The 11,954-nt window shown below is 43.5% G+C and overlaps 4 protein-coding genes across 4 annotated transcripts; 1 reads left to right on the forward strand and 3 right to left on the reverse strand.

The window, feature by feature from the left end:
* Window positions 1-791: 791 nt before the first annotated feature.
* Window positions 792-2,307, reverse strand: GGS22DRAFT_96643 (NAD(P)-binding protein). The gene is made up of 4 exons (XM_047968563.1): window positions 1,304-2,307; window positions 1,217-1,235; window positions 1,026-1,157; window positions 792-977 (listed from the first exon to the last, which is right to left on the reverse strand). The coding sequence occupies exons 1-4, from the start codon at window positions 1,943-1,945 to the stop codon at window positions 937-939; spliced, it is 834 nt and encodes a 277-aa protein (XP_047822222.1). The 5' UTR covers window positions 1,946-2,307; the 3' UTR covers window positions 792-936.
* Window positions 2,231-3,934, reverse strand: GGS22DRAFT_198139 (GroES-like protein; the record flags this gene model as incomplete). Its single annotated transcript, XM_047966095.1, has 4 exons — window positions 2,231-2,904; window positions 2,965-3,526; window positions 3,588-3,864; window positions 3,919-3,934. 4 exons carry the CDS (start codon window positions 3,932-3,934, stop codon window positions 2,671-2,673), a joined length of 1,089 nt encoding a protein of 362 aa, XP_047822223.1. The 3' UTR covers window positions 2,231-2,670.
* A 257-nt stretch (window positions 3,935-4,191) lies between these two features.
* On the reverse strand, window positions 4,192-5,867 carry GGS22DRAFT_155730 (uncharacterized protein). The gene has a single exon (XM_047960261.1). It carries the CDS (start codon window positions 5,438-5,440, stop codon window positions 4,427-4,429), a length of 1,014 nt encoding a protein of 337 aa, XP_047822224.1. The 5' UTR covers window positions 5,441-5,867; the 3' UTR covers window positions 4,192-4,426.
* A 4,225-nt stretch (window positions 5,868-10,092) lies between these two features.
* GGS22DRAFT_198143 (transferase family protein) lies at window positions 10,093-11,897 on the forward strand (the record flags this gene model as incomplete). The annotated part of the gene is made up of 1 exon (XM_047966097.1): window positions 10,093-11,897. Exon 1 carries the CDS (start codon window positions 10,308-10,310, stop codon window positions 11,895-11,897), a length of 1,590 nt encoding a protein of 529 aa, XP_047822225.1. The 5' UTR covers window positions 10,093-10,307.
* Window positions 11,898-11,954: the final 57 nt, after the last annotated feature.

Below are 11,954 nucleotides of genomic sequence, written 5' to 3' on the forward strand. Positions count from 1 at the left end.
CCGACTAACCCGGCTTACCCTAGGGGTCAGTGTAAGCAGACCTAGAGCACCAATTGAAGCCTGTATTATTGCGCCTCGTCGCACTCGAGTTCTCATGGTCCAGTTATACCGCGATGTTTGTATGCGGTGGACAACGTACCTACTGAGTTTGGGCATATCTTTCCAGCCACATTCATCATGGCGTAATATCTCCCGTCGCTCAATCATATTAACATATAACCAATCATAGCAGAGGATTTAAATTCATTTCAAAGTTCCCTTTCTAACTCTTTATTCTCCTAGCCTACCTTCATACCTACCTAGGTAGGTACCTAATCATAATGGGCCAATAATTCTCTTCAAGGAGTACTTTTTTCCTCTTCATTTCGTCAATATCAATATTTATACTCATGATATATTATATTAGTTAAAAAATTTCTAAGCGGCTTTCGTTATCTCCCGTAGACTATTCGGTAAGGGATGGGCTAGGGCTCATCGAGAGATTCAGGGGCTCAGGGGTAGCTTTGACACGTCTATTGATGACTAACCCATTGAAAGATCTAAATGAAAACTTCCACAGGCCATTCATTACCTACCTACATATATACCTGCAATTATCCTATACAAATGTTGTCGCAAAAGCGACGCCGCTGTCTGCGAGCACGCAAACAGGGCTTATGTATCACAAATGTACGTATCGCTCATTAGGTATCTTTAAGAGTGTGAAGACATAATTTCATCGTCGAATATTAAATTGCCTTGGCGGAAGCTCACTGCTGTTTTATTGAGTCACAATTCATGAATTCTAGACATGATTGAATTGGAAGTCTAATAGATGATTGAATCTGGTAATATGTGAGGATCGATTACATTAAGAGAAGAGCCAGAAAATATCATGATCATCACCGAAGTGCTCCCAAGACACCTTCACGTTTAATTTAAAAATCTTCCTCCTCCTTATGGTAGGGTATATCCTCCATCGATTATCAAGTCCGCTCCTAATAGAATTATCAGATTTGCGCATCGAGAAGTCGCATGAGACTCACCAGTCATGTAGCTGCTTGCGTCGCTAGCTAAGAAAACGTATATCCCCTTTAATTCAGCCGGCTTGCAAAATCTATGGCCGGGAATCATCTCATTCCAGACTTTTCTCCACTCCTGGGGATGAATGTCGAGCACTATGAATCTGTTAGGGCCAGAATCGCATCTCATCCACGAGTGAAGGTTAGAGACTTACTTTCTGTTTCAATAAAACCCTATAATAATTCCGAGTTAGCACCAAAATCCCTTCCACGTCATTTAAACACGGCTAAAGCCAACATACCGGCGAAATACTATTAACCCTCGCGAAATCAACCCACTCCACGGCCAAGGACTTGCTAAGATGCACCAGCGCCGCTTTACTCGAGTTATACGCCGCCTGCTTCTGGGGGATATTAACCAGCGTCGCGGACACGGAGGCCGTAAATATAATGGATCCCCGAAATGGCGCCCCATCAGCCTTCGCCTGCCTCTCGAACACACGCGCCGCGGCCTTCGCGGCCCAAAAAGCGCCGTTGACGTTGATGTCGAACATCTCGCGGAACTGGTCCTCGGGGTAATCTATCGCAGGCGTGTGTTTCGAGACCCCCGCGTTCGCGACCATGATATCCAGGCGACCGTCACCTAGCTCCTGCACCACTTTTTCCACGACCGCGTCGACGTCCGCGATCGAGCGCACATTGCACTTGTACGCTTTGACCTGCCGCCCGTCGTTCGCGGAGGAGATCTGCGCGGCGATGTCGTCGGCTTCGGAGGGGGAGGTGCTCGAGTATGTGATTGCGACTTTGGCGCCGGCTTCGCAGAGCCCCCGCGCGACTTCGAGCCCGATGCCTCGACACCCGCCGGTCACTATGGCGGTCTTGCCCGCGAGACTGAAGTGCGCGAGCACGGGGGCTTCGGGGTTGGAGTGTGGGGCGAGGACCATTGCGATGGTGTTTACTAAGTACCTATCTACAACTATTTGCCTTCAAAAAAGGGAAAAAAGAAAAAAAAAAGCGAAAACTGTTAGGAGAGTTCAGAGACGTTTACACCTAGGGAGATTTTTATGTGGGTGTGTAGAGAAGCCTGCGGCGGTTCTTAAGGGGGGATGGTGACGAGATGGAGTCTTGGCATGATAGAAGCGCTCGGTTTGCATTCGTGCGGAGATTTGGGATACATCAGACCGAGTACGACACTAGTATCTAAGCTGTTCACATGCCTAATCTTTAGATCCTCTCCAATCAGGCGGCGGGATACTTGTTACCATTTAGTGGTCTTAGTGGAACTAGTTTGACTGGTTTGGGGTTTCTCCTCATTGAAGTGGATTTTTGGATGGGTCGTGGGAAAAGGTTATTGCTTCATTGTTCTTAGGAAGGTGTTAAGGGGGAATATTGTCGCGTGTGATCTAGAGGAGTTAGTGGGGGGTGAGGAGAATTGGGGGGATTCTAGCGTGTTGTTCGGGTAGCTGAGGTACCTAGTAGCATTTCCTCACGGGCTATTGCCATTGTAGTAGCTTATGATTAGCGCAAAACGGGGGAGGGGAGAATATAACTTCGTCAACATTTTAATGCGCGGGTTACCTAACGCTTTTTTTCTTTTGAAATCTCACAATAGAAGCGCTCTCAGCCTTCAATTCAAGGGATGCCAGGTCGTACCTAGAAAGGTAGTACCTCATGGCACCCCCTGAATCATCACCTTCATTGTATTTGACTGGCCCTGTCTGACCAGTTCGAAGGCGTCTAAAGCCTGTTCGAATTTGAATCGATGGGTGATCAGACTACGCACATTAATCTTCCCTGAAGCAATGAGGTCTATAGCGGTGGGATAGCACCCCGTCGTATAAAGAATAGACCCCTTCACATTTAAGCCTCTTAGGCAAATTGTTGAGATTGGGAATACGACATTCTAAGTAGTCTCTGTTAGCATGGAAAAAGGCCTTATAGAGCCGACTAGCATCCGACTTACCTCCTTCCCTAATCCCGCCTGCACATACGTCCCCCCTTTTCGAGTTGCGAATACTCCTGCTTGAACACAGGGTTCAGCTCCAGTGCACTCCAAGACAACGTCTGCACCGTCACCAAGGGCAAATTTATCCACAATCTGCTCTGCCATCTTTCGGGACGCGTCGACAGAGTTAGCGACGGGACCGGATGGACGTTCGGGGACGAATACATCATCCGCGCCGAACGACTTGGCGAATGCCGCGCGCGACTCAGAGATGTCAACTCCGATGACCTTCTTGGCTCCTTGCGCTTTCGCAACCGCCTGGCTTAATACACCAATAGGGCCACAGCCAAATACTAGAACGGTCTGCCCAACTCTCAAGTTGGCGACCTTGCAAATCTGAACTGCTACTGCTGTGGGCTCGACAAGGGCGCCATCCTCGGCACTGATATTGGACGGTAGCGAATAACAGAAATCACTAGCGGCGACGTAGTATTTCTGAAGAGTGCCATCCCAAATAGATTTTTCCGCAGATAATGTGTTTGTGCATAGGTTATAAGCTCCAGACCAGCAGTAATCGCATCTTTGCGAATGGGTTAAGTTACTTGCATCTCTCTTAGAGATATCGCATTCACAAAACTCACCTTCTACACGGTCCTCCGAATTCGACGGCGACGAGATCTCCAACTTTGACGTTCTTCACTTTCTTACCTACCTCAATAACCCTGCCTGCGCTCTCGTGGCCAGGCACTACGCGATTGGTGACGGCGTGGTCGCCGATGCGTCCATGCTGCCACAGGTGGATGTCGCTTCCGCATATTCCGGTGACTTCTATATGCACTTTCACGTCATACTCGTCTCGGAGCTTAGGAGCCTTTCGCCTCTCAAATGCGACGTTTTGGGCGGATATAAGTACGAAAGCTGGATTCTGGATTCGTCAGTTATCACCGGATTAGATGACAACTTGGTTACTACTTACTGCTTCAGTCATTTCGTTGACGTTGGGATTGATATGATCTGGGTAGGACTTGTGTAATGGAGATGGCGTACGCGTTGGATGCGGGGTGGGAGCGTGCTGCAGTATGATGTTATATACACGATGGAGGCGCCCGATTGGAGGCATCTTTAGTGTATCGTTACAGGGCAGCATCACCGGCTGCCTGCATGTGATCGTCGCTAAGAATCGGTGAACAGTGCTCAGATCGCCAAACCAAACTCTTCACTGGAACATCGAGTAGTAGAGGTAGGTATCCAACAAAACATGATGTATTAGAGACCGGGTAGTATTATACAAAACGTTATATACTAAAGTAACGACTAGACTATTTTATACTATATTGGGGGGGATATGATTGGTATTTCAGGCGGTAGGTACCTGTTTAGATGGTAGTTAATGTTTTGATGACAGCCGAATAGCTCTATTTCCAGACTCCAAAAACCCACAATCAATTTGCGTCATCCCACTCTTTTCGTCATGCTATAATCACATTCTATATGCCTTGTAGCTGCTGTCGCTCGGCTTGTGATACTCAGACAGACCCTTGTTCCAACGGACGAGCTTCTCGTTTGATTCGTTGGGCGTGGGTTTACCGGCCTCGTACATGGAGTCCAGTCGCTCCAGGGCTTCGTCGCTTCCGTTTCCATTGCGCCTTCTGCGCCATACCCTTCGCAGGGTGAAGATCGTGGCAGCGATGAGGACTAGACCGCCACCGCCTCCAGCAATGCCGGCTACGGCAGCGGTTGGTAGGGGACCGATCATTCCGCCGCCATTCGATGATGTTTGAGCTTGAGTGATGGTATTCCCACTCGTTTCGGCGAGTGCACTCTGAGTAGCAGCGGCGCCTTCCTGGGAAAGTGGCGTTGCATCGACTGCCACGGTGGAAGAGATCGCGCTTTCGGTGCTGAGAACACTGGTGGGTTCCGGGATATCCAGACTTGAAGCGATAGAGTCGGTAAGAGGAGTTGACGACTTGATAGACGTCGCAAGGGTAGTAGGGACCGCAATAGGTGGTGTTACTGCTGATGCCGATGTTGTCGGTGCGCTGCTAACAACTAGGGTCGTGCTAGGCTTAGAGACGGCAGTTGCCGGCGAAGAAGCGGGAGTTGCGATAGTTGTACTATCCGACACAGCAGGATTGAGTGCAATAGCCGTAGTCTTCGGCGCCGCCTGTGTTGTCGTGGAAGCCTTGGCTGAAGTCGCAGGCGCAGCAGCAGCAGTAGTAGTAGAGGGTGCATCATCCGAATTATTATCGGCGTTCGAATTGCCATTGCCCTTCGAATTGTTAGGGTCCGCTGTCGCTGTCGCTTTAGCAACCGAAGTTGAAGATGCCGCGACATTGCCTGCATTCGTCTCCTTTCCAGTTTGCGATGCAGACGTCACTGCTTGTGTTCCATCGTTTTCGTCATCGTTTGCATTATTAGTCCCGCCTAAAAGGCCACCGACTCCCGCACCGACTCCCCCCAAAGTATTGCCCAAATCATTCAGAAGGCCAGCCATCGTGAAATGATAATATGAAAGAGGAGAACACCAGGTCCGAAGAAAGGTATATAGTGAAAGGAATGATGCTATCGCCGGGACTCTCACATCGAAGGTCGTCGTGTTTTTAGGATTTCGGACGAGGTTGAGAATACATGAAGAGGATTCTTTTCTCGATCCAGCAAACGGGAAGCCCAGACTGGAAGTAGGTAAAACGCGGGCCACCTGGCAACGGGCAAACCGTCTGAGGGAGCTTGGACGAGGTCATTGATTCGACCTTTTGGCACAATCGTGGTTTCATCTTCCCAGACAAAACTACCCCTGACGTGATGTTCCGTGCTGAGAAGGGATTGATCTTCAACTGATCCAAAGAATTGATAACCAGCCCCTGCCAGCCCTAGACTAGGCCTTCGCTTGGCATTTAGGCGTCTTTAACACTTTAACAAAATAACGTTAAAATAAACGGGCTAAATGCGAAGTAGTATTAATAATATTATAATACATTATAATAATAATTTATTTTTATAATTACTCGATTAAGAAATTAAAAATTATCGTTATAATATTAAAAATATTAAAATAATATTATAAAAATTATTATAATTTAAAATAATTATAAAAAATCGAAACTTTAATTAAATTAATTTTAAATAATACGTAAATATAAATTTAATATATTATTTTTTATTTATACGTTTTTTTAACGTTAAATTAACGTTTAAATATATTATTAATATTTTTATTAATAATTTTTTTATATTAATTATATTATTTTTTTATTAATTATTTAAATTATTTTACGTTATTATATATATAATAACGTAAATATTTTTAATACGTTTAATATTATTTTTAATAAAATTTAATTCGAAATTATTAAAAAACGTATAAATTAATTAAATATTATTATTTTTTTTTTATTTATATATAAAATTATTTTTAAAAATTTCGTATATTAAATCGTTATTTTTTAATAAAACGAAATTATTTTTAAATTCGAAACGATTTTTTAATAAAAATAAAAAATATTATAAAACTTTAATATATTTTTTTAATAATATTTTTTTATTATTATTATTTATATAATATTAATAAAATAATAAAACGTAATTATATTTAATAATAATAATATAATAAATTAAAATTTTTTCGTTAATTTTACGGCAACGAATTTATTTTTTATTTCGTTATTTTTTTAATAAATTTTTTTTTATATAATTAACCGTAAATACGTTGTTTTTTTTTAATAATAAACGTAATATTTTTTTAAACTTTTTATTTAAATAAATAAAATAAATTTTATTAAAAAAAATAACATTACGTTATTATTATTTATTTTATTAATATTTTATTTATTATTTATATTTAAAAATTTTAATACGTTATTAAATAATATTTTTTAATAATAATTTTTTATATTATTTAATTTAAAAATAAAACTTTTAAATAATAAAATAACGGCGAATAATTTTATCGAATAAAACTTAATTTAATTTTATATTATTAACGATATTTTTATAATTTTAATAACGCGTTTTTTATTTATTATTTTTAAATTTATTCGTAAAATAATTAATAACGTTATTTATTTTTTTAAGTTTAAATTTTATTTTATAATTTCGTAAATTATAAAATATTCGAAAATTATTATAAATACGTTTAAAATTAAAATTAATATAAATTTTATTTTTAATTTTAAATAACGTATTATTAAAATAATTAATTAAAAAAACTTAATTATTAATAAAATAAAAAACGTTAAAAATATTAAATAATCGTTTTTTTAAATTATTTAATTTATCGTAAAAATCGTTTTCGCGAAAATAATAATTAATATTTTTAAAAAAAACACGTAAAAAAATATTAAAATAAATTTTCGAACTTTTTTTAATTATAATAACGATACGATTAATTTAAAAAATTCGAAAATTTTATAATAATAAAAAAAATCATTAAATAATATATTTATTTAATTTTAATTTTATACGTTTTATTATTATCGATTTTTAAACGATTATAATTAAAATATAATTTATAATAACTTTCGTAATTATTATAAAATTATAATAAAAATCTACTTACGAAATTAAAAAATACGGTGGTTCCACAGTATATTACAGTACTATTAACACTACTTCGCACTTGGCCCGTTTATTCTGACGCTATTCTGTCTGGTCCTTGCATAACTACCCCCCCTAGGCGATCAAACATAGCCTGCTATTTTCAGGGCCAATCGGTTGCCTCCGAAGCGCCTGAATGGCCACCGCGATCGACCTTGTCCCCCACTGCGAAGCGCTACCCCTGCTGATCCATAGGCATGCAACAAACAAAAACAAGATACTCGTCACCGTCCCATCATCGTTGTCGCGAAGATGGTAAGTTCTAAATCGAACACAAACGTCGCGAATTCAGCTGTCAACGTAAGCAGTTGTTGATATTGCCTGTATTCCCCAGTTTCAGTGCCTATTTTATCTTTGTGACCGCTACTAGATTTAATCAATCATTGCCGGACCCATGGATATTGATATCTCATCGTAATAGAAGAGTTACAGTCACCTTTTGAGAAAGCCAAGACTTCGTTTTCGCAACATTCCCAGCCCCCGTCTTTCATGCTTTGCTACTGACGAGCACGTCTTATGAAACTAGATGTCTTTATTCTACGTGCAGTTGATTCATGATTCAGACTCATAAGAAAACGCGAAGGTATCAGATTATTGCACCGACCGCGACGTTTACAATGAAGAAAAAATAAACAAATTACCAGGACGCAGGTTGCATTGATTTACCTTCTGATCAACCCAAAGCATGAGGGCGATCAACTAAACTGGAAGGGCTGAAAGTTAAGCCTTTTGCCTCGGCGATCATGAGGATTGCTCGCGAGGGAGGGCTTGGCTTAGCGGGCTCAGCGGGCTCAGAGGGCTCAGCACCTTGCCGAGAGGAGGATCGGCCGGATGGATGCTTCTAATTGAGATTCTTCACTGCGCAACATGGTCCACCTCGGCCATCGCGGATCCCATGCATTGAGCTGGTGAAGCCAGTGGTAGATGTGCATTGCACAAACATGGAAGTTCGCATCCCGCAAACCCTACTCTAAAGAGACACCATAGCTGATAGACTCACCACAGTAAAACCGCCTTTTATTTATTCATTGCCCTTCACATTCTTCATATCTAGCTCGACCAGCCTCCATTATCGTAGTTCTTCGCCGTCGTCCCATTAATGCAATCGGGCGGATACCGAGCTATCTCCCGACGACTTCCTACCTCCTAGATAAATGAAAGTCGCCGCCAAGACACCAGCGTGTCTCAGGGACCTCCAATAGGCAATGGACAACACCGTCCTTCATCCACTCCGTAGTTTCTGGTTGTCGTTTTCTCGAATGACCTCATAACTAAAAAGACCAAAAAGCCGAATAGGTACCCTTGAGATGATACGAATAATTCATCCCTTTTACCCCACAAAGAGATTGTCTCTAGAGTTGACATCCATACCTACCTACTACGTACCGAAGGTGATCGGAAGTCCAACCTAGTTCAGAAAGATCTCCAACTTCTCTTCTGCATTATTACCATACCTAAGCTTCTGGCTTTTTAAGTACTTTAAGTCCTTGGTTTCCAACCCCGGTGATGTCTGGAAGCAAGCGTGCTTGATTTCAATATTGACAAACCGCATTTTGTGCCGCTTCATCCGTGAACCCAGGACCCGGGAGATCAGACTCGCTGCTATGAAAAGTTTCCCGTGTTTATTCAAAAACGAAATGAAAGGCGTTAGTAGTAAGTTTCTCAAGTTGTATGAGATAAGAGTTCATGAGAGGTGTGTAACCATCAATGGATTCCTCTGGGGAGAAAAATGAGCACACAAGAACACTCTGAGATATATGACAGAAGTAATATTTTCTAATACTACCTACGATTACCCATTAGGTACCTAGGTAGATACCTCTATTTAAATATTCCGAACAAGCAATGGCAAGTTCAACATCATAAAGGCATATCGATCTATTTATCTCGCAAATACCTATTTGTATACCTTAGGACTTGATGACTTACGTAATCGGCTTATCCCCTATAGTATTCCGCAGTCTCTCGAAATTCCCTAAACACCGCCTCAATTTCATTAGCCATATGTCATGAATATGCATTTGAGCGATTCATATGTGAGTAGTCGCCAAAGTACCTAAATATCGGATACGTCTCCTAGAAGTTGTTGGTTGATTATGAGATGAGACTATCACGAGTTTCGTTTCATGCTTAGTCATCATATCCCTTAAAGTTGCAATTAGGTACGAGACCCTCATTCTAAATTTGTGACCAGGTAACTGGTATTAATCGGCTGCAAAGCTAGCCTTGGTAATTTATCAACGAATAAATCTTCATTATGCCAATTATCTTTCACGCCATTCGCCTCTATCCACCTACGTACATTACCTACGTGGTTACCTATGTAAGCTATTTTAAAGATTTTACCCATATATGAGTTGAGGAGTAAGTTGGCGGCTGTGTAGAGGATGATTCAGAATGACTCATGCGGAACTGTTCATGAAAATACTACTCAAGTATTTACCACCTGCCTAGAAGGTATATCTGAATATTTACGACGGAATTATAAAGACATTGTATCATATAAGTCATCCTTTGTTTCCTAGCTCTTCGATTTCTTAGGCAAAGACTTATCAAAGAATCATATTATCATTCGCATTCACTTTAGGATCTCTTCCCATGATATGGAATACAGATGAACAAGGACCGAACATTACCCTAGTTATCCTCCAGTAGCAGTGCAACATCACCTTGTCTCCACCCAGGTAACAGTGACATCTGGAAAGGGGCTTAGTGTGAAGGAAGGAGACGTGAAACGAAACCTTTCGTCTTCACTTCAGTTTAACGCCATGACCCAATCACCATGTCGCGTAAAGCGCACAAAGAGGATCTTCCCAACGAAAGCTCCGCAGCAACCTACGACTACGAAACTATCCACCCTTGATGCATCAGTTGCGCGATTCGCAGCATGCAGCGCCATCTGGCTCTACGATAGGACCGAGGATATCGATGCGCACGATCCTACGGTGTCTGAACGCCTAGAGGATGCGCTGGGGAGGACTTTAGATGATTACCCACATTTCTCGGGGCAGCTCCGATGGGCTTCTAAGGATGATGTGGAGAATGACATCAATCCACGGTACATCGGTCGACCGATTATCACATACGGCGCGCCTGAAGACCCCGGAGTTGAGTTGGTCGTCGCTGAGGACACCCGGGAGCTTAGCGCCGTGGTGCCGAGTCAGGAGGAGAGGTTGACGACGAAGCAGATCTGGAACGCAACAGACTTCCCGCAGAACGACTTCCAGCCCAAAACCGAGCTCGCGTTCTCCGATCTAACACGATTCAAGGGTCTGCCGGGCGTCGCCATCCAATTGACAGCATTCAAATGCGGAGGCTACGCCGTGAGCATCAAGCTGACTCACTGCCTCTCCGATGCGATGTGTCTCATGCAATTCACCCACGCATGGGCAGCGCAGTCACGGCCTCTCTTCCAAAAAGCCCAGACCGGCGCCGAAGAGCGGATAGTACCACTATTAGATCCCTCGCGGCTAGACCAGTACGGCAACATAACAGCAACCCCCGATCCCGCAAAAGTCAAGAAAGCCAGGGCCTTGCCCATGCACCGGTACAACTGGTGGACTCAAGACACCCCAGGCTACCCTTCCTGGGCCGAAGTTTCCACAAACGGCACAAAACCACCCGCGGAAGAACTAGCTAAGCTAGAACTAAGTCCATCCACCTTCCCGCCCTGGCAGACGTGGGACATGGCAGCCCCAGTAGAACACGTGCAAATCCGATTCCCAGCCTCCGCCGTCGCGGCCATGAAAAAAGCCGCAGAAGCCAGTCTTCCCGAATCCCTGAAAACACAGCGTATCTCGCGCCTCGACTCCGTGTTGGCGCATCTCTGGATCCTCATCAACCGCGCGCGCCGGCACGAGAATACGCCGGATGACGTGTACATGAACATCACGCTCGGAGTGCGCGGGCGGGTCGATCCGCCTCTCCCCGACACCTTCGCGGGGTCCCCGATCCTGCTGGGCTACATCGCGAAGTCGGGCTCCGAGGCGACGGGCACTACGATCGGGGACGTGGCGGGGTCGATACGGGCGACGATGGCGCGGTTTACGCCGGATGCGGTGGGAGCGTATATCCATGACGCGGCGTACGAGGTCAGTCCGCAGCGGCTGTGGCAGGCTTTTCTGGGGTCGAGACATGTGCTTGTGACGTCGTGGGTGCGGGCGCGGGCTTATGAGGTTGATTTCTGTGCGGTGGGGGGGTTGGCGAGGTATGTCCAGGGAGTTATGCCGAGGATGGATGGGTTGGTGCAGGTTGTGGATGTGGGCGGGACGGGGGATTTGGATGTTAGTGTTTGTCTGGAGAGGGAGACGATGCGCAGGTTTTTGGGGGATGGGATGTTGGGGGTTTATGGGATTTGAGAGATGAGTGGGTTGGTGAATCGTGGACTGTTAGGATTATAAGTACCTAGAAATAGA

The sequence above is a fragment of the Annulohypoxylon maeteangense genome (genome assembly GCF_022496945.1).
Source record: "Annulohypoxylon maeteangense strain CBS 123835 unplaced genomic scaffold GGS22scaffold_3, whole genome shotgun sequence".
NCBI classification, from domain to species: Eukaryota; Fungi; Ascomycota; class Sordariomycetes; order Xylariales; family Hypoxylaceae; genus Annulohypoxylon; species Annulohypoxylon maeteangense.